This window comes from Pipistrellus hanaki (genome assembly GCF_964339955.1).
Source record: "Pipistrellus hanaki genome assembly, chromosome: 2".
NCBI lineage: Eukaryota > Metazoa > Chordata > Mammalia > Chiroptera > Vespertilionidae > Pipistrellus > Pipistrellus hanaki.
The window spans coordinates 195,771,423-195,797,105 of NC_140504.1; the positions used below are offsets into that span (position 1 = coordinate 195,771,423).

The 25,683-nt window shown below is 44.8% G+C and overlaps 1 protein-coding gene across 2 annotated transcripts in view; it reads right to left on the minus strand.

Moving 5' to 3' along the window:
* Positions 1-25,683, minus strand: part of UBE4B (ubiquitination factor E4B) — a 91,772-nt gene that overhangs the window by 47,293 nt on the left and 18,796 nt on the right. For both annotated transcript variants that reach the window (XM_084875733.1, XM_084875732.1), the window contains exons 2-5: positions 15,737-15,923; positions 7,797-7,932; positions 1,872-1,959; positions 697-841 (exon numbers count right to left, since the gene is read on the minus strand). In XM_084875733.1, coding sequence (XP_084731859.1) covers positions 697-841; positions 1,872-1,959; positions 7,797-7,932; positions 15,737-15,923 — 556 coding nt within the window. The remainder of the gene's footprint in view (positions 1-696; positions 842-1,871; positions 1,960-7,796; positions 7,933-15,736; positions 15,924-25,683) is intronic.

Sequence of the window (25,683 nt, forward strand, 5' to 3'; positions counted from 1 at the left end):
CTAAAATCAATAAAAATAAAATGCATGTAATGAGAGATTAAGTGCAAGGCACCCTTCTTGGCACTGGGAATGCATCAAACCAGACAAAAACCCCTGCCAGCAGCACTGCTGTGACCCGCAAAAGAACACGCTTGCCCACCTCCCCCACCTCTTCTGCGTTCCAAATGGCGGCCATGCTGTTTTATTACTTTGCTGTAAGTGTGGTGTAGTGCAGCTTCTTAAAATAGAATACTGGGAACGCAGCAAATATCAATATGTCCAATCGTGCTAAGCAATTGAATTCAGCAGATTTACTCCTGTCTACAAAGGCGGGGAGGCACTGAAGGCAGGTGCAGGCCATACAGAGTGCCTCTCCCAGGGTCCCTGGAGACTACCCAGAATGCTCCAGCTTTTAAGAGGTGCTAATGCTCTAAACATCTTCTTTTTACAGAGGAAAAAATGTCAACCCTGAGACAAGGGACACTATTCACTTATTTATACTGTTTTCTTTAAGGGAATCGGAAAGTAAAAAAGAAATGTACTGAGGTCAGTGGAAAGTCGCCAGACATCAGCGCCCTCACCAAGAAGGACCCCCGTTTTCAAACCCCCACCCAGAGCAGGACAGGGTGACGGGACAGCAGGAAGGGCAAGAACTCACGTTCTCATTTCCCCTTAAGGACAGCTCCCTGAAAGAGGACGGCTGAGCTGGAGTCCTACCTTCTTTTGGGTTCTGCTTAAATTGCGCAGAGAGAGAAGAAAGAAAGATGACATCTCTGTCCCGGTCCTTCCAGGAGACACGAAAGATCTTACAGACCAGCTGTAAGGCCTGCTCTTCAGACACTTCCGAACCTGCCGACGGCTCCTGGTGAGGAAGGAGATTTTGGGGTTAAGTTCAAGTAGTGGGAGGTCCAAGTCAGACTTCTCGGAATAGAAATACTCAATCCCAACTTAACTCATTTCAGAAATGCAGAGAGCTATTCACCCACTGATTCAGAGAAAGGTAAACCTAGTACTATGATGTTAGAGCTACACTTTTTACAACACTAAGAACTGCACAAAATAAAGCATCAGACTGCTTACACTCCATTTCTAACAATCAACAACACGTGCTGCTGAACTCGAATCACTTGCTGAACAGAAAGTGATGCAATAACCTACACCAGGTCTACACCACCCCCAGAACAGCAAAAAACCCGCAACTCCCTTCTTCTAAATATAGAAACTGAACTCAGACGATAACAAAATATGAAGACTTCATGTTTTCAAGAAGTTTGCTCTTGCTGCTGGGTCCCACATCCTAGTACTGTCTCAACTTCCAGTCATTTTCCTTGGAATAGTCCCGAAGACGTGAGGATCTGCTTGCTTAAGCCAAACACCAACAGAAAACATTCAAAGTAGCTCTGAGTGAATTCCTATTACAAACCAAATTTCCTGTTGGAAACATGGGCTTGAAACAAAGATAAGGGAAGAATTTTATCAGTTACAAGGACTGAGTTAGGCCAGCTGGCTCGGCTCAGTGGTTGAGTGCCGACCTATGAAGTAGGAGGTCAAGGTTGATTCTGGTCAGGGCACAGGCCTGGGCTTGATTCCCCAATGGGGAAGTGCAGGAGGCAACCAATCAAGGATTCTCTCTCATCGTTGATGTTTCAGTCTCTCCCTCTCCCTTCCTCTCTGAAATCAATAAAAATATTTATTTTTGTTAAAGACTGAGCTGTACTTCCATTAGTGAGGGCAGGCTGGGCTACCCGTTTTTCCTCAAAATAAAAAAACCAGTCACCTGACCAGGACCTGCTGACTGGGTGGCGCACTCTAACAGACTCCGCAGACACGACGCCTTTCCCTGTGTCGTGGCCCCTGACCCACCACCAGAAGCCAAGCTCCCTCCTACCCACCTTGTCGCTGAGGCTCCTTTTTTCTCGTCGATCATTCTCATCCACTTCCATATTTTCAATTCCTGAATCCACATCCACCTGGGACATGCTTGAAGTACAAAAGACAAATAAGTCTTTTACCTTTCATAAAGCCACCCAATGTCCCAGCCTCTGGCTGAGGTAGTTTTTAAATATCAATCAAAATCAGTCAGCAAAGCGAAATAATAAAGGTTTGTTCTTTTCCCCCCCTATTAATTTTTTAAAGAGCTCTCTTCATATATATAGTAAGATATAAACATTCTATCATAATGTTAATATTTTTCCCAAGTTGTCATTTTCTTAGGCTCACTTTCAAAAAAATAGTTAGAACTTATTTTCTACACATATTATGGTAAGCTATATACAATCACTCAGAGCCCGATTATAAAATCTTGTTAAGAACATATAGTATTTTCCCCCACATTAAATAAATGTCTCAGGACCATTTATTGACAAGATCATCATTTTTACACTAATATGAAGTCACCTACCCATATGTCCTCTTATGTAGTATATGTGTGGGTCTATTTCTGGACACTGGTTTCTGTTCCATAGACCATCTGTTTGTCCCTGAGCCAATACCACGCTCTCTTACTAAAACTTCACACTAAGTCTTGATACCTGCTGGCTCAGTGCCTCCACCTGGTTCTTCCGCTTTAGGAGAGTCGTGGCCTTTCTTGGCCTGTTGCTTTTGCATACATAACTAAGCATTCGCTTGCCAGGTTCCTTAAATAATCTGTTAGAATTTTGACTAGAATTTCACTGACTCCAGAGATCAACGTGAGGAGAAATGGCATCATTCTGTTACTGAGTTCATTAAGGTCTTTGGATAAACTTTTATAATTTTCTCCACAAGTCTTTCACTTCCTTTGCTCAGTTTATACCTATGTACCATATGTTTTTAAATTAAAATATGAATGGTACCTTTTTAAAAATTAAATTTTCTAATTTTTTGTTGTTGTTAGTACACAGTAATGTAACTGATTTTGGAGATCTATTTTAAGCAACTTTACTTATAAATAGGGCTCACTAGGTAGATAATCATTTTATCTTTGAACAATAAGTGTTTTGTTTCTTCCACTCCAATCCCTACTTGCTCACTGCACGGGGTAGGATCCCCATGGCGAAGAAAGCAGAAATAATAGCCATTATGTTCTTATTACTGATTCTAAAAGGAGCGTTTCTAACTCCTCGCCACTGAAAACAAGAGCGCTGAGATTTTCTGGTAGATGTTCTTTATATTAGTCAGAATAAGATAGGCTATGCTGCGGTAACACATATACTCTGAAATCTTAGAGGCTTAACACTATAAGGGTTTATTTCTTGCTTACGCAAAGTCTGGTGAGAGTGAAGCATCCTTACTTCATCTTTAATCTATGCCATCTGCAATACTCAGCCTCCCAGGTCACTGGAGCAAGAGAAGAGAGGGACGGAGGAGGAACATCGGCTCAACTGCCTTTCCTAAAAGTGACACGTCACTTCCACTCACAGCCTATGGGACAGAACCAGTCACCTGACCCCAATCTAGCTGCAAAGGAGACTGGAAGTGCAGGGGACAATGTGATTATTTTGTTAATTCTATCTCTGCTACTGTCGGTTTAAAGACGCACCTTTCTGTACCGTTTGCTAAAATTTTTATCATCAATTATGTTGAAGTTCAGCACAATTTGCAATGGCTTTTCTCTTTTAGAATATGGTGAGTAATATTTATAGATTTTCTAACATTAAAGCACCCCTGGATTCCTGACATAAACTGAAGTTGATCATATTATATTGTATTTCTCATATCACATTAACCTATAAAATTACATAAGCAGGGCTCTTTTGTTGAAAATTTTAAAATACTGATTCAATTTATTTCATGTGTTTTTTTTAAATGATTATTCAGGTCTTCTCTTTTTTGTTCAATTTTGGGAGAAAATATGTTTTTCTAGGAATTTGATTTTCATCCAATTTTTCAAATTTATTTGCATTTGCATATTCACATTTTTCATGGAATTCCCCCTTTCAATAACAAATATTACAGAGCGTCCATTCTGTGGAGGGCTTGTGCTTGGTGTCTGAAATGTTAATCAACAAAAAAGGCCAAAAAATTTTTTTTTAAATAAATAAATCATTGCATCATGGAGCATACATCCCATCTAGAGATAGAAAGAGAATCAACAGCCAGGCCTCTGGGTGGCTCAGTGGTTAAGCATCAACCTATGAACCAGGAGTCATGGTTCATTTCCTGGTCAGAGCACATGCCGGGTCTATGGGCTCGATCCCCAGTAGAGGATGTGCAGGAAGCAGCTGATCAATGATTCTCTCTCATCATTGGTGATTCTCTCTCTCCTTCGCCTTCTCCCTTCTTTTCTGAAATCAATTAAAAAAAAAAAAAGAATAAACAATAAACATAAATAAGCAAAGCACATAGTATAGTAAGTGCTATGGGAAAATTAAAGAAAAAGAAACAGGGAAAAGGCAACTGAGAGTGCAGGGCTTTCTGCTTGAAATGGGGTGAGCCCCACTGAGAAATGCCAGCTGAGCAAAACAATGAAGGAGCTGAACCCCCTCCGTGCCCAGGAGAAGAGCACTCCAAACAACAGGTTCTTAGTCCCAGTATCTACTTGTATTCTTTCTTTCCTTTTTAATATATGACAGCTTTCTGCAGTATTTTCTTCTAAGGACCACGTTAGCTGCAACACACAGATCATGATTTATAATATTTGTTACTGTTCATCCCACATACTTTCACTGTGCTTTTTTCTTTAACCTGTATATAAAAGCATACTCCATTTCTAAAATTTACAAATGTCTTAAGGTGTTTTTTTTAAATTTTTTAAAAATTAAATTATTATCTGTGTACATATCTTACCATTGCCCCCGCCCCCATTTCATACACGCCCTCCCTCTCCAGAGTTTTGTGTCCATTGGTTGTACTTATATGCATGCATACTAGTCCTTCAGTTGATCTCAGTCCTTCGGTTGATCTCTTATCTCCCCCAGTGTCTTAAGGTTTTTTTAAAAAAGTTTTTTGCCCTAGCTGGTTTGGTTCAGTGGATAGAAGGTTGGCCTGCAGATCTAAGGGCCCCGGGTTTGATTCCAGTCAAGGGCACATGCTCAGGTTGTGGGCTAGATCCCTGGTAGGGGGCGGGCAGGAGGCAGCTGATCAATGAGTCTCATCGTTGATGTTTCTATCTCTCTCCCTTCCTCTCGGAAATCAATAAAAATATATTTATAAAATAAGTCTTCCCCCCCGAATTATCAAACCTAATGCTAGTGAGAAAACATGACCTGTAAGATACTGACTCTTGAAACTTTTTGGTCAGTGAGTATTAGGAAAACAATGTGTGTTCTCCAACTGTACAGTGCAAAGCTCTGTATCTTTCCACTGCATCAAGCTTGCCAGCTGGTTGTTTAATTTGTCCATATGTTTCCTCATATTTATTCTCTTTAATCTATTGATAAATGATTTATTGTTAAAACACTCCCACCATGACTGTGTCAGTTTCTTCTAGTTCTGTCAATATTTGCTTTATTGCATATTGCTGTTATATTACTAAGTACACAGAATTTCAGAACTGTTCAATCCTACAGATAAACAAATTTGTCATTATATAGTGCTTATCTAGTAATACTTTGTGCCTTAAAGTCTACTTCATTAATATGCTTACCCCAAGTTTCTTTTGTTTACTTTGTTATGTTTGCCTGGTATACTTTCTTTATCTTTTTTGTTTTTAACCTTCTCTAACCTAATGTTTCAGATATTCCTTTTATAAACAGGTATAAAGCTGAGTTCTGTTTTGTTTTCAATACAACCTATTCCTTTTCACTGTGATTTGCTATAACCGCTGACATATTTTCATTTCTTTTGACCCTCTTATTTTGTGCTATTTGTCTCTTTTTAGAAACTTGTTTCTTCCTTCCCTTTCTTTGAATTGACTTACCTCCACCCTCCCACCTACTCACCATGGTTCCATATTTTCCTTTTACTGGTTTGGGAGATATATTCCATTTCCATTCTATTAGTGGCTACCCTTGAAATTTAATCAAGTATTCTTAACTCAAAATCTAAAACTTGCCAGTATCTTAAAAAAAAAAAAAGTTGGCCAGTATCTTTACCCCTTTTCTCAAGTATACAAGGACTTTAAATCTTGCCTGGGTCAATGACTCCTGCCCCACCCCTCTCCCTTTACGGCTGACCTACTGCTGGCCAGCTAAATGTAGACCTATCTGATTTTCCTACACTGTTATTATTGCTTTATTATACCATCAGTGTTTATTATTTTCTTCACTCATCCTTCCTTCTTGCATGTCAGATATTATTCCTGAGATCATTTTCTTCCTTAACTACCTCTGTTAAAAAGTTAGGGGGCCCTAGCGGGTTTGGCTTAGTGGATAGAGCATCAGCCTTTGGACTGAAGAGTCCTGTGTCAAGGGCATATGCTCTGGTTGCGGGCTCAATCCCCAGTAGGGGGCACGCAGGAGGCAGCTAACCAATAATTCTCTTTCATCATTGATGTTTCTATCTATTTCTTCCTCTCCCTTCCTCTCTGAAATCAATAAAATATATATTTTTTAAATAGTTGGGGGTCTTTTATTGCAGGCTATCAGGCTGTTTTGTTGTTTTTAATCTACAGATGTCTTTATTTCACCCTTGCTCTTAAAAGATTGTTCCAAAAGGTACACACTTTCAGTAGACTTCCTGACAGCTTTCAACGCTATTACTCCAACATCCTCTGGATGCCATCATTGAGACATCTAATAATCCCCTTTCTGACTACTTAGAGGTTTTTCTCTTTGGTATTCTACAGTTTTACTCAGAGACGTCTAGATAGAATTTGCTTTTTGTTTAATCTGTTTGCGAGTTGCTGGGCTTTCTGAATCTGGAGATTCATATCATTCATCAACTCTAGAGAAATTCTCAGCCATTTATCTTTTTTTTTTTTTTAATTTACAATTAACATTCAATATTATTTTATATTTCAGCCATTTATTTTTTGATAATGGCTTCCAAACCAGTGGAGGGCATGGAGGAGGTAGTGGATCAATAATTCTCTTTCATCATTGATGTTTCTCTCTCTCTCTCACTCTCTGAAATCAATAAAAATATATATATATATTTTTAAAGAAAATACATGTATTCAAAGCAAAGGTAGTAAGAACAAAATTGTTTTTACTCCATGGGGTCAACTTGATCTTTTCCCTGAGAGTGCTGACCTTCCAGAATTCTTGCCTAATGTGTGTGATCGCTATTCTGGTTCCTTACCCCCAATCCCACCCAACTACTGAAGCTCTATTCTAGTACTGCTCAACCTTTTTCATATCATCACACACAGAGAAGGTAATATTTGTCTGGCCTACTGGCATAAACAGAGGGGCAGCTTAGGGCAGTGGAAATGGGTCTGGGAGTTGGGGTGGGTGGTTGGCTGGCCCAAGGAATAAAGAAATCGAAATCAACGCCTCGGCCACTCTATCACTTGGTCCTGGTGCACCTGCAGCACAGGAAGCTCTGCGCCAGGACACCCGGTCCTTACAGAGCTCTTAGACTGCTTGGCTCAGTTGGGTCATTCCATTTACTGAGCTCCGTCCGCATTTTAAATTTTCACTGATCAGTAAAATTTAGAAGAAATACTGACAGATGATGTCAACTTTTGTTTTTAAAGACATTAAAAAACTAAAAACATTTTTTACCACCTACACCATTATTTCACAAAAGACATTTCAACACCAAAAACATAAAAGTGGTATAAAGAACACTTCCGAATAATACAAAGAGCTTTAAGTTTAATAAATTTAGCTCTAATTTGCTATGGACTGGCATGGACCTCTGGGCTGACATCTGAGACTAATGACTAGAGACTAAACTGAATGGCTCTTTCTCTTTCCATAAATCCACTTTGTTGGGAAATGGGCGCACTTTACCTTTTCTCACAAGAGACACCGTCAATATCCATGCTCTGGGAACGGGAGAGAGACTGCGACTGCGTTTCAAGGCTATTGGAGGGCGAGCTGCTGAGAGAACTGACTCCTTCACTGCTCTGGCTTCGATGGGCCACTCCTAGTCAGAAAAAGACATGAACGTTAAGTCTCATGTGAAACAACAGTGAAACCATTTGTAATGACAACAGTAAGTATGCACACCATTGTGACAGTCAGCAATCGAAGAATCCTGTATAATAAAAGCGTAATATGCAAATCAATCGAATGGCTCAACAGCAGAATGACCATCTGGATGACCTTCCGGATGGAGCCAGAACAGCCGCGGTGACTGTAAGGGCCGAGCCAGCCGCAGGGGCTGTGAGGGCCAAGCCCCTTGCACGTATTTTGTGCATCGGACCTCTAGTTTCTAACAAAAGATTACACTCAAGGCAAAAGTAGTATTAAAATCATAGGAACATTAACAATTAGTCATACTTTATCAACATACATCATATGATGTCAGTAACAGAGCTGTATCTAATATCTAGAACTGATTCCTCATCAACTTCTTTTTCGCTCATTTACACTGATCCTGGAATACAAATTAGCCTCCGTCACAGGCCAGGAAAATCCTTGAAATGTACCAAAAATAAGATACATCAATGAAGGGATATACAGACATGCAGATGGAGAGGTGTGATAAAGCAAATACACTAAAATGTTAATGGAAGAATACAGGTGGTGGGTTTATAGGTGTTCATTGCAAAATTCTTTCAAATCTGCTGTCTGCATTAACTTGTCATAATAAAATGTTTAAAGCATGCAAATGGACCCCCCTGAGCTAATGCTAAATACAGGTCATGCACTATTGAGTGGCAGCCGGGTAAAGGAGTAACTGAGCCTGTCCTTGCCCTCACAGACCTTCCAGGGGAGGGAACCGCATGTGCATGGGGACGGATTTCTCATCGATGTCTTTAAAACCAGGTTTTCATGGATTTTAAAAAGTACTTTAACTCTATGAATATCCAGATATCTACAAGTACTTCAAAAATATTGGTTAATAAAAATACAAAATACAGGGTGTTCTAAGAAATGTATACACAGTTTAACAGCTGACAACTCAACTGATGTTTCTTTAGATGTAACCCACTGGAATTAATTGTGGTATTCAACGTATATATACATTTTTGGGACACCCTGCATATACCTATTGTGGTGAAAGGAAAATGAGACTTACATTTCTTCAAAAACAAAATCAAAACAACTTGAGTTACCAGTTGTAGCTGAAACTACCACCAAGTGGATAACATTTTAACCATCCCAGCATTCCGAGAAAGTGCCACCCTTTGATGCCTCTCCACTGAAGAATGTTACAAAACATTTATCTAGCTCTGATAGCAATTTTAACATATATCTCTTTATTACAACTTCTGCAGGTCTCATGAAGGAAAAGAGAAACGAAATTGTCAGTGTTCCTAAATAGACTCAAGGAAAATATGGAAAACATCTAATGTAGTGAGAATTCTGAGAAGCTTGTGGAAGACAGCAAAACTTTAAATTCATTAATTCAAGAAGTGTAATGCAAACTAGGTTCTCAGTAAATATTTATTGAGGACTAGATAACAGAGCACCAATAATTACTTTAGGAGAACATTGATTTATCTATCACAATGAAAGGTCTGAGAATTTTTTAATAAAAATGAATCAATAATAAACTTCAACAATTTTTATGGGATAGCAGGTCAGCATATTTAAAAAGCCTACCTGATAAAACCAGGCCTTAGAATAAACTGATAATTACAGTACACTGTCTGAAAACCTGTATTTGTAATATCACATACTATAGCTACACTCTGTGTATAACGGTCCATAGCAATACAGTGCCAGAGTATTCCACTCAAGCTAATGGACTGCATTTTAATCCTATATAATAAAAGGCTAATATGCAAATTGTCCCCTCAGGAGTTGGACTGCTCATTATGACGTGTGCTGACCACTAGGGGTCGGTGCAAAAGGAAGGCCCAGCTGGCAGCCAGGGAAGGGAAGGCTCTGGGGATGCTACTGTGTACGAATCTCGTGCACCAGGCCTCTGGTGTTCCTCTAACACATCCAGGAGATCACCTGATGCTCTCTTCCTGAACTCTCCACGTGAGCCTCACATTCTGGGTCAAGTGGGACAATTCTCCCAGAATTAATTCTGTTTACTAGTTCCTCCATCTGTACAACCACATGACCCCACTCCTTTCTGAAACTTAAAAACCAGATGGTCTGACTTCATTCAGAATCAATATGAATTCAATATCATGAGTCAAACCAAATCAAAGCACTTATACAAAATACTGCTTTGTTCTCACACCACACACGCATGCGTCTGTCTTCACCTGCTCCCCCCCCTAACTTGAGAAATCACTACCAAGAGGCCAAGCTTTAAGGCATCGATAACCCCCCTTCACGTCCATAAAACCAGACACTCAAGAATTAAAACACAGACAAACCTCTGATCCTCTTTCAGAAGAGGAGTAAAATCTCTCCATATCAACTTTGAAGAATGAGGGTGCGTATAACAAAGAACAGAGAGAGCCATGTCTGCTTAATAAAATATGAATTACAACTTTCAAAATGGCAGCTTCCCAAACTGCTATGACTACTAGGATCCTGTTAAAGAATTACGCATTCTGTGTGGGAAGGCTAGATTTTTTTTTTTAATAGGGTTTTATTTTTGTAAGTTTTTGCTCCTAGCATTGAAGTATTTCCTGAATGATATTCCCTTTTAGGTATAAACCAAACCAAATGCCTATAGTTAAGCTGCAACTCTAGCTCGGTTCCAGTATCTCTCTCTCTCTCTCTCACACAAACACTATTTTATCCTCTTGAGATTTAAAAAAAAATGTTTTTTTCAATTGTTTTTAGAGGTAGAGGAAAGGAGAAGGAAAGAGAGAGAGAGAAACATCATTGATGAGAGAGAATCACTGATCAGTTGCCTCCTGCACATGCCCTCTGGAGATCAAGCCCACAACCTGGGTATGTGTCCTCAAATGCTGAGCCACACCGGCCAGGCTTGAGATTTCTTTAAGCTACACATGCTTATGGCATTCTGGTCACTTTCTCTTGCGATTGATTAATTCAGCAGATCTTTTATTCGGTGCCTATCAGGTGCTGCACTGTTAAAGGCTCTGGGGACAGAGCCTGCGTCCCATGGAGCTTCCCTCTAGGAGGGGGGCAGAGAAAACAGGACATGCAGGTAGCACATGTGCCACGTCGGCCCAAGAAAAACCATCTGTGTGGAGAGAGGCTGTGGTTTCAGACAGGGCGGCCAAGGAAGGTGTTACTGAGAAAGTGACAAATAAACATCTGGAGAGTTAAGCAAAAAAGCCTGTGGATTTTAGGGCACGGGCATTCTAGGCACAGAAACAAAAAATATAAAGGCCCAAGCAGGGATCACGCCTGGAATGTTCCGGAACAGCAGGGAAGCCAGCATGGACGGAGCAGAGGAAGTGAGAAGAGCGCTGAGAGGAGGTTGGGCCGGCAGCAGGGTCGGGCCACACACAGCCCTGGCCGGGGAGGCAGGGAGCCAGTGCAGGGTTTTAAACTGGCACGACCTTTTTATGAGGGGTCTGTCTCCTGCTTTGTTCTGTTTAAACTTGTTTACTTAATAGATTCATGCAAATTTGTCTCTCCAACGTGCCAAGGGCATGGCCAGCAGCATCTCCCTGCGTGTGATTATGAATAATGGCGACTATGTGAGAAACACAATGAGGACGTCACAGCACTGAGGCTGTCCAGTCTTCTGTATCTGCGTGTGGGCATCGGAATGAGCTGGCTGTGAAACTGACGCTGCTGTTGTACGACGTGGTCCTTATGGGACCCACTGGCTCCACACTGCGGCTGGAGAGGGCCTGGCGAGACCAGTGAGGAGGCCCCAGCACCCAGGCAGGCCGTGCAGGTGCCTGGGACCTGGGTGGCAGCAGGACGGGCGAGGTGGGGTGGGAGAATCTGGTCAGGTTCTATTTTGCTGATGGACCCGGAGTAAGGGCCAGGAAGCTAGTCCACGGGCCACATCTGAATAAAGCTTTATTGGAACACAGCCACGCTCCTTCATTTGCATATCGTCTGTGCTTGTGTTTGTGCCACAGGGTGGAGAACAGCTGTGGCAGTGACCACCCGGCCTTCAAGGCCAAAGTTATTTACTTCCTGGCCTTTTACAGGGAGAGTTTTCATGACCTGCAGCTAGAATATGGGGTAAACAGAGGAGATGATGCCCAGGCTTAAGCAAGTAGGGGGAAAAATATTTATTTATTTTTGTCATTTACAATGTCATAAATAAATGGCATTTATTGGGACGGGGTCCTGGGGGAGGATGACATGTGAGGAAGCATCAGGAGCTCGACTGTGGACGGGTTAATGGTGAGATGGGAATTGGATGGTGTTTGAGTCTGAGGCTCAAGGAACAGGTCTGGGCTGGAGTGACAAGCTGAGGAGTCATCAGATTAGAGACAGGAAAGCCAAGGAGCCAGATACATCAGGAAGAGAGTAACCACAGGAGAGGATGGGAGCTTAACTCTGAGTCCTGGGCACGCTAACGTCAGAACGCAGAGAAGTGAAGAGCCACGCAGAGAACCCAGAGAACAGAGACGGGAGGAAACCAGCACTGTGGTGCCTGGGACAGCGGTCGCCAACCTTTCAGGGCTCACGGAACACCAGTGGCTCACGGAACACCACGGACCGCCGTTCTAGAACAGAAGGGAGGAAACCATTTCCAGGAAAAAAGGGCCAAAGCCAGACGCGGTGAGGCTGACAGGCCAGCTCAGACGGAGACTCAGGACCACGAGGCCTCGCCTGAGGGAATCAGTTCGGCAGAGGGTGTGAGGGCAGGGGGAGAAGTTCTGTTGTGAATGGGCGCAGAGATGTGGGTGGAAGCCCGCAGGGGAAATGAGATCAGGAGTCCCCCCCCCCTCCTTTTTGTAATCCTCCCAGAGGGTATGTTTATTGATTTTTAAAGGGAAGAAGGGAGAGAGAAACACCACCCAAGAGGGAACCGAACCTGCAACCTTTCAGTGTATGGACTGACACACCAACAACTGAGCCACCTGGCCGAGGTAAGAGTTCCTTTTCATTAACTCCCAGGATGGGAGAAGAACAGAATGTAAATAGCTAACAAAAAATGAGTTTTTCCCTTGAGCTGGGAATCTGACAGCAGGAGAAATGGGGCCGCTGGGGCAGGAGCTCTGAGCCAGTGGGAGGAGCTGGGAGAGGGCAGGCCCACAACGAGGGGGGCAGTGCAAGCCCTTCGGGAGGTCCTTTCTGCCTACGTTTTTGTTTTCTTCCCGGATAGGAAGGCGGGCCAGCAGCGAAGAGTGCGCATGGAGAATGAGGCTGCAGACTGCAGAAGGTAGGAATAATTAGCAGAGTGGGAAAGGAAACCAGGAAATCCTATATACTAATACGCTAATTAGGTCGGATGGTGGAATGACCTTCCCGAATGACCTCCCGGAGGTCCTTCCAGAACGACCAGTGGGCGGGGCTGCAGGGCCGCGATGGGCTATGATTGGGCTATGATTGGGCTATGATTGGGCCGAGGCAGCGGGGCTGTGAGGGCCGAGCCCCTTGCAGGAATTGCATGCATCAGGCCTCTAGTACGGTATAACTGTTAAGGGGCCGCCTGGGTGTGTGGCCATGAGTCTGAAATGAGACAGGCAGCAGGGTCTGGGCTTTTCTCACTGCACGGGGCCTGCTGGTCCCACACAAACAGCGTGCTGTGCCAGGAGTGCTGAGGGGCTTGCCAGGAGCCGAGTTCTGGGTCTCCTGCCTGACCTTCCCTGATGCAGGGAGACTCCCCATCGAACCAGTTCTCCCTGGACAGTTCCTAGCATTCCGGGGGAAGGGCGTGGGGAGGGAACAGGACTGGAGGAGGAGGGATGGCAACCGTGGTGAGACAAGGCACACTGTCTCCAAGGAAAAGGTAAAACCTAACTGGAATCTGGAGCCCTTCCCCTACCAGAGGCCCAGCAAGCTCTGCAGTGTAAGAGGAGGCGTTTCAGGCAAAGGCACTGTTTATTGCTAACTGAGGATTTGGCCTGAACGGTTCGCACTTTTCTAAGGACGCATCAGCATTTGTTTTTACATAAGGAGGAGGCTATAATGATGTCTACAACAGAAACTCTGTAAAACACTTTTATTTTATTTAATTTATTTATTAAAAATATATTTTTATATTGATTTCTGAGAGGAAGGGAGAGGGAGAGAGACAGAAACATCAGTGATCAAAGAGAATTATTGATCAGCTGCCTCCTGCACACCCCCTACTGGGGATGGAGCCCACAACCTGGGCATGTGTCCTTGACTGGAATTGAATCCCGGACTATTCAGTCCGTGGGCTGACTCTCTATCCACTGAGCCAAACCAGCTAGGGGTGTTAAGCACTTTTAATTGACTAGTCAATTTAGACAAGACAGGTTATTCAGAGGGGACTAAGGCAGAGTGCATTCAATGACTACAGAACTAAAAACTGAATGTTCAATTATTAGATGATATGATAATCAATACAGATCTCTTAGCACCTGTTTTCTCATAATTAGGATCTTAAAATGATCACAATAATTACTACAGTGGTAATAATTGTTTGATAGAAATGTTCATTTAGAGAAAGGACAGATATTTTCAAATATTCAGTATAAGTCACTATCATCATTTCCCAACAAAGATACTCCTAGATGTCAACCATGAACTTATTAATTATAAAGAAATAAACCTTGCTCTAATCGGTTTGGCTCAGTGGTAGAGCGTCAGCCTGAGGACAGAAGGGCATGTACATGGTTGCAGGCACATCCCCAGTGCGGGGTGTGCAGGAGGCAGCTGATCGATGACTCTTATCACTGACTAGATGCCCGGTGCACGAAATCGGTGTCCCTCAGCCCAGCCTGCACCCTCTCCAATCTGGCACTCCTCAAGGGATGTCCAACTGCCTGTTTAGGTGTGATAGATGGGCAGTAGGCATCCCTCGCACAATCCAGGACTGCTGGCTCTCAACCGCCTGCCTGCCTGCCTGCCAGCCTGATCACCCCGTAACCATTCCCCTGCCAGCCTGATCAACACCTAATTGCTCCCCTGCTGGCCCAATTGCCCCAAACTGCCCTCCCCTGCTGGCCTGGTCCCCCCAACTGCCCTCCCCTGCAGACCTGGTCCCCTGCAATAGCCCTCCCCTGCAGGGCTAGTCACCCCTAACTGCCCTCCCCTGGAGGCCTGATCCCCCTGCTCCCAACTGCCATCTCTTGCAGGCCTGGACCCTCCTAACTGCCCTACCCTCCTGGCCTTCTTGTGGTGGCCATCTTGTGTGTTGAAGTGATGGTCAATTTGTATATTACCGCTTTATTACATAGGATGTTTCTATCTCTCTCCTCTCCCTTCCTCTCTGAAATCTATAAAAATATATTTTAAAAACGGAAATAAACCTTTTGTTAGCTAAGTAACTGTCAGTAAGATAGCCTGAAACATCATAACAGACAAACTTTTACGGCCTGAAAATTCAGAGAAAGCACTCTATGCCAATGTAAATAAGGAAATCCATAATTAGAGGCTGATTACTTTGACCATTATTTCAATCTCATACTTTCAGATGATTTTATCTTAAAAGCATCAACTAAACTTATCAAATCAGCAGAACCAAATATAGTCTTCATCACTTTGCCATCAAAGATAAGACCTGACCCTGTTTGGAAAAAAGGATAAGTTATGGAAAGGAAAACAGTTTTAACAGATCACTATCAAAACAAGTCGACATTAACAAAGCATGCTGTAATAATCTCAAATTCTAAACTATGGCTTGCAGGATTTAAAGAAGTTGCTGTCCAATTTATTGTACCCTGTTGTGGAAATGTCAAAACTCTAAGCGAATCAGAGGCTATGATCAGAGAGCTAAACACACCCAGGTGTGAAGAGAGGCTTACCTGATGCACCGATGGGGGAGGTAGCTGGGGTCATGTTGTGGACATTGAGACCGAGGCTCTGGGAGGGGCCAGGGGCTGAGGCCGCCATGGGGGGCCCCGGAGGGTTCTCCCTCTGGGGAGAGGTGAGCGGGGTGGTCGGCTGGGAGGTCTGTCCACCAGCAAGTCGAGCCAGGCGCCTCCGCCGGATCTGCGTGGGGAAAAGGCAAATGTCAGCAAACACAGGAGCGCTGGTCTGCGGAGAGGAACGTCAGTGTTATCAGTGACCACACGAGGCTCAGCGACTAAATATGCCTTGAGAATAAAGTACCCACTAGAGGAAGTATTCACTCAGTGTACCAGTATTTCTGCAAGCCACCACCTCCCTCTTTAAAAACTGCAGCTTGGGAGCGGCCAGGCCCGGAGCAGCCGGGTCTGGTGCAGCCAGGCCCGGAGCAGCAGCTGCCAAGCTGGGAGCGGCCAGGCCCGGAGCAGCCGGGTCTGGTGCGGCCAGGCCCGGAGCAGTGGCTGCCAGGCTGGGAGTGACCAGGCCTGGAGAAGCGGCTGCCAGGCTGGGAGCAGCCAGGCCCGGAGCAGCAGCTGCCAGGCTGGGAGCGGCCAGGCCCGGAGCAGCCGGGTCGGGTGCGGCCAGGCCAGGAGCAGCGGCTGCCAGGCTGGGAGCGGCCAGCCCCGGAGCAGCCGGGTCGCGTGCGGCCAGGCTCGGAGCAGCGGCTGACAGGCTGGGAGCGGCCAGGCCCGGAGCGGCCGGGACTGGAGCAACCGGGCCCAGAGCAGCCGGGTCGGGTGCGGCCAGGCCTGTAGCAGCAACAGCCAAGTCCAGAGCAACTGGGTCGGGAGCGGCAGTGACCAGATCTGGAGCAGCTGGTTGTGGAACGAACCAGAGCAACAGAGGCCAGGCCCGGAGCAGCCAGGCCCAAAACAGCTCGCTCCTCGCCTGTCCCTGCCCACAGCTGCCTCTCAGACATGGCTGGAAACTTTTGCGGGAACTTGAGGGTCTGCTGAATCAAGTGATGAAGGCTTAGATCTGGATGTGTTGAGTTAGTATAGCACTGGGGTGTTGATCTGTGAGTGCCTTGGGTGGGGCCTGGATAAGGCTGGTTGACCTATTTGGAAATGTCTTTTGTGTGAAATGTATCATTGGGCATGTGGAGGTATTATTGATATGAGAAAATGCTAAGTAACAGATTTACTATCTGAAAAGGGATTTACTATCGGGGAAAGGGAGGGTGGAAGAGACTGAACATAAAATGTGCACCTATGGATGAGGACAATGGGGGATGGGGAGGGTGGGGTGGGAACCTGGTGGAGGGGGGAAGAAATGAGGAACCTTTGTAATAATATGAACAATAAAGATTGATTTAAAAAAAAATAAAAATAAAAAATAAAAAATAAAAAAAATTAAAACTGCAGCTTAAAAAATTATTTTAATTCCACCCGGCCGGCACGGCTCAGTGGTTGAGCACAGACCTATGAACCAGAAGGTCACAGTTGGATTCCTGGTCAGGACACTTGCCCGGGCAGTAAGCTCCTTCCCCAGTGTGGAGCATACAGGAGGCTGCAGATGTATGCTTCTGCCTCATCACTGATGTTTCTATCTCTCCCTTTCTCTCTGAAATCAATAAAAATATTTTTTAAAATTTTATTTTAATTCCTAAATTCTACCCCAAACCAAATGTTAAATTAGATGTGAAGATAGAATAAACACGTTTTCACACACTCACACACACACAAATAAATAAATAAAACTGCATCTTACTCGCCTTACTCATCTCATCTGTCTATCACACTTTCTGGACTGCTTTTGTGAATTTACAATTAGCACACCACACTTTACAACACTAAAGCTTATTGTTATTTTAATAAAACTAAATAACATGGCCATTTTAATCACTCAAATAATGGCAGAACGTAACAAAAGTTATACTAAGACACACATTTAACTTATCACGTTCAAGAGCAGAATGATTCGTTTTTTCTAAATTTCAATACAAATGTAATCTACAACTTCTTCCTTATACTAAAACCCCAGAGTTATGAAGATGTGACAATATGTCCATGAAATCCCAGGGGATCAAAGAACCGCTTCCCCCATGCTGAGAGTCATTAAATTCCTAACCAGTCCACACCTCCCACTGGCCACCTGCTGTCCCAGGCCCGAGGATGCATGACAACGACAGCAGGCCTCAGAGGAGCAAAGCAACCGGGCTGCTCACACACTCTTTCCATTAGGAATAAGGAAGGGGCCGAAACCGATTTGGCTCAGTGGATAGAGTGTTGGCCTGCGGACTGAAAGGTCCCAGGTTCGATTCCGGTCAGGGCATATACCTTGGTTGCAGGCTCATCCCCAGTAGGGGATGTGCAAGAGGCAGCTGATTGATGACTCTCTCTCATCGATGTTTCTAACTATCTCTCTCCCTTCCTCTCTGTAAAAAATCAATAAAATATATTTAAAAAAAAAAGGAATAAGGAAGGGGACACATTACGTTATGACAAACGCTATCAGGGAGGGGCCTCACTGAACCAAGAGGCTATGTGGCATTGTGACATTGTAGGAAATTCGCTCCTGCCCTGTTCAGACCCCACGGCATCCTGACTCCTGACCCCACGCTCAGAAGCCCTCCGTGTCCCTGCTGCAAGACAGCTAGCCATGAACTTCCACGGAAAACGAAAGTGGGGACTCGAACGGGTATCTGCTCATCTGTGTTCACAGCAGCACTAGTCCCAGCAGCCTTGAGGAGGAAGCAGCCCGAGTGTGCATCAGCAGGTAAATGGAAAAATAAAATGCGGTGTGTCCGCACGATGGAATATTACTCAGTCTCAAAAAGGATGGACATTCTGCCCTGACCGGTTTGGCTCAGTGAATAGAGCATCGACCTGCGGACTGAAGGTCCAGGTTTGATTCCGGTCAAGGGCATGTACCTTGGTTGCAGGCACATGCCCAGTAGGGGGTGTGCAGTTTCTCTCTCATCGATGTTTCTAGCTCTCTATCCCTCCCTTCCTCTCTGTAAAAAAATCAATAAAATGTTTTTTTATTAAAGGAAGGAAATTCTGACCTGCGGACTGAAGGTCCAGGTTTGATTCCGGTCAAGGGCATGTACCTTGGTTGCAGGCACATGCCCAGTAGGGGGTGTGCAGTTTCTCTCTCATCGATGTTTCTAGCTCTCTATCCCTCCCTTCCTCTCTGTAAAAAAATCAATAAAATGTTTTTTTATTAAAGGAAGGAAATTCTGACGTATACTACAACATGGTGAACGTTGAGGACATGTTATGTGACAGAAGCCAGGCACAAAAAGACAAATGCTGTGTGCTTCCACGTGAGGCACCCAGACTAGTTGAATTCAGAGACAGAAAGCAAATGATGGTTGCCAAGGGCCAGGGAGACTTTTAAAATCTGTCTAAGTGCAGAATAAAACCCTAGGTGACAAGAAAGTGTGTTGTTGTAGTCCCTCCTCTCACCACTGTCCACACAGCAATCACAGGATCTTCAGAAACACGGTCACTCCCCGTGCCCACCTGCAGGGGCCCCGCTGACCCGGGCATAACGGTCCTGGCGGCGCCCTCCAGCCAGCAGGGCAGCCACGCAGGCCCCTGACATTCCCTCCATCATCGTAAACCCTATCTAATCTCTGGCCGCCTGCTAGTCCTCCGGCCCAGGAGCACTTTCTCTCATTCTTGGTGCAGCTGGTTCTTCCTCCTCCTTCTGTTCCCAGCTTGAAAGTCACCTGCAGGCCTTCCCCTGCCCTGGCCTCTGGCACAGCCTCCGTGCCACCCTCCTCTGATGCCGCGGCCTCTGTTCCCGTCCTCCGCCACTCCAAGTGCAAAAACGTCTCTTCCTCACTCACTGTCTCACCCTGCTTCCCTGGTGGGCTGGAGCTCCGTGAGAAAAAAGCCCACCCTGCTCCCGCTGCAGCCCCAGCTCTGGCACAGTCAGCACACAGCAGCTCTGCACACACTGAACCGCGGGAGAAATGAAGGCACGGAACGAGGGAAGCAAAGGACCGAAGCCACACCCGAGAGCGCTAACTGGGTATTCAGAGCCCAGTGAGCTTCATCTTCTAGGACCGACTCCTCTTCAGACGCACAGCCAGCAGCCGGCACCCAGCACCAGCACCCAGCACCAGCACCCAGCGCGGCTCCGCTCCCACGGAGCTCAGGTTGAGGCCAAAGGACAGCAGCCGGATGAACGGAAATGACGCCGGTGGTTACGGGCACAGCGAGCGGGAAACAGAGGAGGAGGAACAGCCACAATCTCCACATAAAGCACCGGAGGCCGCTCCCGGAGGAGGGGAGGGTGCCAGGGCAGGGCGGTGGGACTGTGCTTGGCACGGTCAAGGCCAGGAAGACCAGTGTGGTGAGAGCACAGTGACCAGAAGACACGCTCAGAGAGGAAGGGGCCTCCGAGGCCTGGGAGAGCTCTGGCCCTGGGAGCCACCACAGGGCTCTGAACAGAGCGGTTTGCTTAGGTTTTTACGATGGAGAATTTTGCAATGGAGAATAAACTGGGGAGGAGGGCGCAGGCAGATATGGGGCACCCACTGAGGCAGCCCAGGAGAGGATGGGTGGTGACTATGAAGATCGTGGTACGTGGTCAATCTGGGATACATTCTGAAACCAGGGCAGTATTTTAATATTTTAAAATGTGTCCAGGCATACACACCGATACAACAGAATGTCTAGTGAAGAGACTTAGTTTTCATGGAAAGCAGCATTCAGAAATTTGCTCAGAATTAAGTTTCAGTACCAGAGAGGCGGTTAAATTTAGCTCATGCTTGTCTTCAAAGTCAAATTCAACCTTTACTACCTACTGCCGAGGTAGTTTCAAGATAAGTTGTCAACCTTTGTGCTTCAGGTCCGCGTCTGTCTGTGGGGATAGGAACAGGGAGCCCGAGAAAACCACCACCTCGTGGAGCCCCGAGAAAACCACCGCCCTGGCCTGGCCTCTACCTCCCGGCTCTCCTGCATCTGTGCCGCTCTGTGTGCTGCTCACTCCCCACCCCACAGGAAGCTTCTTCAGACTTTTCTCAGTTCGGTGCTGATGTCCCCTCAGTGCTAGAAGAGTGCAGTGCACACAGTAGGTGCCCTCTAAACGTCTGCGGCATGAATGAAAGAGACATGAAAACGTCTAGAAAACACACTACACATAGATTACTGAATCGCACTATCATCTTTGGGTAAAACACGAAGTCACGTTAACGCTGGGTGCCACGTTCAGCCCGAGATGTTCGCTCCGGATGTTCTCGGTGACATAAACAGAACAAACGTCCTGGCTCACTGCGATGCGGGCTTGAAGGAAGAAAAGGAAGTTTTCCCGAGAAGAAAGATCTCGAAGGTGCTGGTATTTCCCAACCCCTGCCCCGGCCACTCCACAAGCACAGGTCCTGAGAAAGAATGAAGAGTCAGACTTGGTGAGCTATCCTGGGGACTGGGAAGGGGGATGGAGGAATGCAGTTAGGGACAGGGGCGGGTCCATGCAAAACATGGACTGGTCGGACCGGTCCTGACTCCCCACCCCAAAGACCTGCTGTTAGGAGCAGGGCAGCCATGGCTGGGCAGTGCTGGGGCTGCCCAGGGCAGCGCTGCCCTTCGGTGGACGGACCACTTTCTACAATGGTGGGGACATCCGGACAGGAGCCTCCCCCGGGAATGGCTCTGAGCAACGGCAGGCACCAAGGCCTGTCAGTCACTGCACTATTAGGAGACTTTAATCGTCCAATTTATCACCAACAGAACATACGGGACACAAACGAACAGCCCCAACATACCACAATATTATTAAACATTCTTCCTTTGCTTACTCTGCTTTTCTACACTAAGCATAAGACCAATAGAATGTCTTCTAAGTTAAGCAAAAGTACTTTTTTTTAAAGTCTGTTTCCCCCGCTGTCACAGAGAGAAAACACCAAAAGCACAAAAAGGAACTTCCAATTCCTCGACTTCGGTCCCGAACCACAAGCCAGCCCAAGCACACCAAGAACGGAATCTCATCTCCAAAGCTTCCGTGTCTCGACTATTTCAGTTCTTGCTTCCCGAATGGCATTAAAACAGGGCTTTCCCCAGAACTGTTCAATCCTAAGGTAGCACATCCTACCTCACATTCCTGAACTAAAAATAGATTCAAGTCAGAAGGACTTGTCTGCATGCATGTAAGCACAACCATAGACACAGGCGCTGCCGGGCGGGGAGGGCAAGTGCGGGGCGGGAGGAGGGGATTGGAGGGGGCGGGGGGGGGGGGGGTGGTGTCGCTGAGGTGTGGGAAGGAGACATATGTACTATTATTTGTAATACCTTAATAAATAAATTAAAAAACAAACAAACAGGCGAAACCGGTTTGGCTCAGCGGTAGAGCGTCGGTCTGTGGACTGAAAGGTCCCGGGTTCGATTCCAGTCCGGGGCATATACGTTGCTTATGGGCACATCCCCGGTTGGGGGTGTGCAGGAGGCAACTGGTCGATGTTTCTCTCTCATCGACATTTCTAGCTCTCTATCTCTCTCCCTTCCTCTCTGTAAAAAAGTCAATAAAATATATTAAAAAAAATAAAAATTAAAAAAATTAAAAAACAGCAAGGGACACTGTGGTGATGCAAGGCAGAACCTAAAACAGGATAGGCCAAGCTGGTCCTCTTTAGCACTTGGTGAGGGGTGGGGGTGGGTGGAATAAATCCAAAAAGCCTTTTTTTCAAGTTAGTAAACAGTCATTCTACCAAAGCATCTTATTTTTCTACTAAAATATTAAATCCCAACAAAGAAAAACGCTTTCCAATATTTACTGGTTGGAATGGTCTTCTCCTAGAGAGAGGTCCTATTTTAATTATTGTTGTGGTTTTATTTTTTTTTAATAATTGGCCATATCTAAAACTTACAAAATGCTATGACAATTTCACAATATGCCTGTATGTAAGCCCAAAATACATCCCAAAACAAATGCATTGAAATCTGAACACCACAGCTCTGCAATCTAAAATCCACCAGCAGTCACCTTTTAAAAATTTGTGATTTTAAATTAATTTTCATTTAAAAGCTCCGAAAGTCCTTCTGCTTAAACTGCCTCCCATTTTGAAAGTATATTCACCTCAGTCTACCACTGCCATCCTAGATAAAAGAGGCCCACACGTGGAAGGATGCCTTTTCCTTCAATCCTAACATTACAGCAAGAATGGCTTAAATTCTCCTTCAAAGGTCTGACCTGAACACAAGTAAATATCCTTACTTCTCAGTACAATCCCGTCACCAACTCGCCTGCCGAGAGAAGCTAAGTCAGCAGCTTGATACCACAGCTGCTCTGGCTGGTCACTGCCAACCACTTCGGCTCTGGATAGCCTACGACAGAACATAATGAATGGCATGAGCTAGCTTTGTCAGGTGCCAGCTGCTGTTCTAAAGGGTTCACATACACACTGAGTGGCCAGATGATGATGATCTCTGAACGCATAATAATCTGGCCACTCAGTGTATCTGTATCTCAAATGGGCACCAACAGTATTCTAGACTTTTGCTGGAGATCAACCACCTATTTGCCCTGAGCTTTCTTTCAGCCAGTGCAAAGGGGAAAACTGATCAGGTGCACGATTTATAGTATCTTTGATATCAAATAAATGAGGTACTCAAGAGAAGTACACTGAGTGGCCAGATTATTATGAGTCCAGAGACCATAATAATCTGACCACTCAGTGTATATAAGCGTAGCTAATAACCCGAAGAGATGTATACATTTCTTTTCCCATTTTATTTATTTATTTTTTTTAATATATTTTATTGATTTTTCACAGAGAGGAAGAGAGACATCGATGAGAGAAAATCATCGATCAGCTGCCTCTTGCACACCCTCCACTGGAGATGTGCCCTTGGTTGCCCTTGACCAGAATCGAACCCGGGACCCTTCAGTCCGCAGACCGACGCCCTATCCACTAAGCCAAACAGGTTTCGGCTCTTTTCCCATTTTAAACAGGAGGAAAGTGAACTCAGCTACAGAACAGATGCTAATGTAGTCAGTCTCACTGGGGAGAGCGCGACCATAACCATACCCCAGTGACCTTGCAGCAGAAAATCCCTTCCAAGGTGCACTGACTTGCAAATAGAGGCAACCTTACTCCCCGCTGGCACAGCGCCTGTCCATTATCAGTTATGAATAAATGAATTTATGTGCAGCATGTTAGCATTGCAGATATAGTCACACTCTGACAACAGTCGAGCAGTGGTAACGTCCCTCTTTGATGAGTGTGTATATTAAAATAAAGAGCATTTCCATTTTCTGGTTCAAGATACATAAAGTGCCAGTAAATAAAAGGGGAAAAAGAAAGACACCTCATGAACATATTCTTGTCCCTGCAAATGCAGTCCTTTCTTGGTTTATTAAGTGTCTATTTTGCATCAGGCACCTGGGCAGGCACTAAAAATACGACAACACGTGAGTCATAATCCCCACCGTCGAGCAGCTCGAGACCCAATGGGAAAAGACATAGAAGAAAATCAACAATTAAAATGGAGCATGGTAAGGTCTGCACATGATAGAGTCACATATAAAATAAAAAAGTCACAAAGGAGGCACTTCATAGGGAGGTTACACACCCATCCACATCCATCCATCCACCCATCCACCCACCCACCCATCCATATCCACCCCTCCCCCATCTATATCCATCCATTCATTCACCCATCTATCCATCCACCTCTCATACCTTCCTTCTACCCACCAACCCCATCATTCATCCATCTATCTAGAGCTCAGTAATGTTTAAAAGAAAATAATCTATTTTCTATTCACTTCAATATCTCCTGCTCTTTAAAGGAGGTATATATTTATGTTATATGTATTTTACCACAATTTTTAAAAACCGAGTTTAAAAAGTAGTTTGAAAAAGGGCACATGCAATAATTCCCTTTGGGCATTTTATATTTATTTATTTATTTATTTATTTATTTATTTATTTATTGGGCATTTTATATTTATTTATTTATTTATTTATTTATTTTAAATTCACCATACAGTAACTTCATTTTTTAAAAATATATTTTATTGATTTTTTACAGAGAGGAAGGGAGAGAGATAGAGAGCTAGAAACGTCGATGAGAGAGAAACATCGACCAGCTGCCTCTTGCACACCCCCTACTGGGGATGTGCCCACAACCAAGGTACATGCCCTTGACGGGAATCGAACCTGGGACCTTTCAGTCCGCAGACCCACGCTCTACCACTGAGCCAAACCGGCTTCAGCCCTTTTGGGCATTTTAAATTACAACTTAAATTACAATGGATATTGTTATTAGTGCAAAAAATGCATAAATGAAAATGGAGATGATACTTAAGAAACTTCTATTTTCCCCCATCTTTCGTGTCCCTTCACATAATTTCTAATGCACATGAAACAATTATATAATTGCCACTCTAATCACAACATCTCAAGGCAAAAGACTACTTTATTCACAATTCCCTAGATCAGCCATCACCAAGCTTTTTGAGTGTGAGGCCATCCGTACAGAGTAAAAGTGAACGAGCAAAAACAGCCCTTACAGAAGGCCACCCGGCCCCGAGTGGTCCTTAGGGGAGGAAGGGGGCACTTCTGTTGATGAAATCCAGGGCAATGCCGCCTGTTCTGTATCAAAGGTAAAAGATTCGTTACATAAAAGTAAAAGGTTAATTAATCCATTAATGGCCACCAAGCACGAACCTAAAACAAAAAGCCCTAAGTGACACACCGCTCTGCTCTGCACAACTGACGTTCCAAGTTCAAAGGGGCTGTGCACTGTCTGCCTGTGCAACCTGGGCTAGCATCTTTACAAATTACTGCTGAAACTGAAGTACCAATTCCTCTGATGGATCTGCACACAGTAAGAAAAGAGCTTCTTGAAAAAACATTTTTTTTTTTTAGCATTTTTAACTCTTTCCTTCATCTTCCTTCAAAAAAAGTATTTATTGTCTGCTTTGTTCTGAGTGTTCTTATCTCTCAATACCC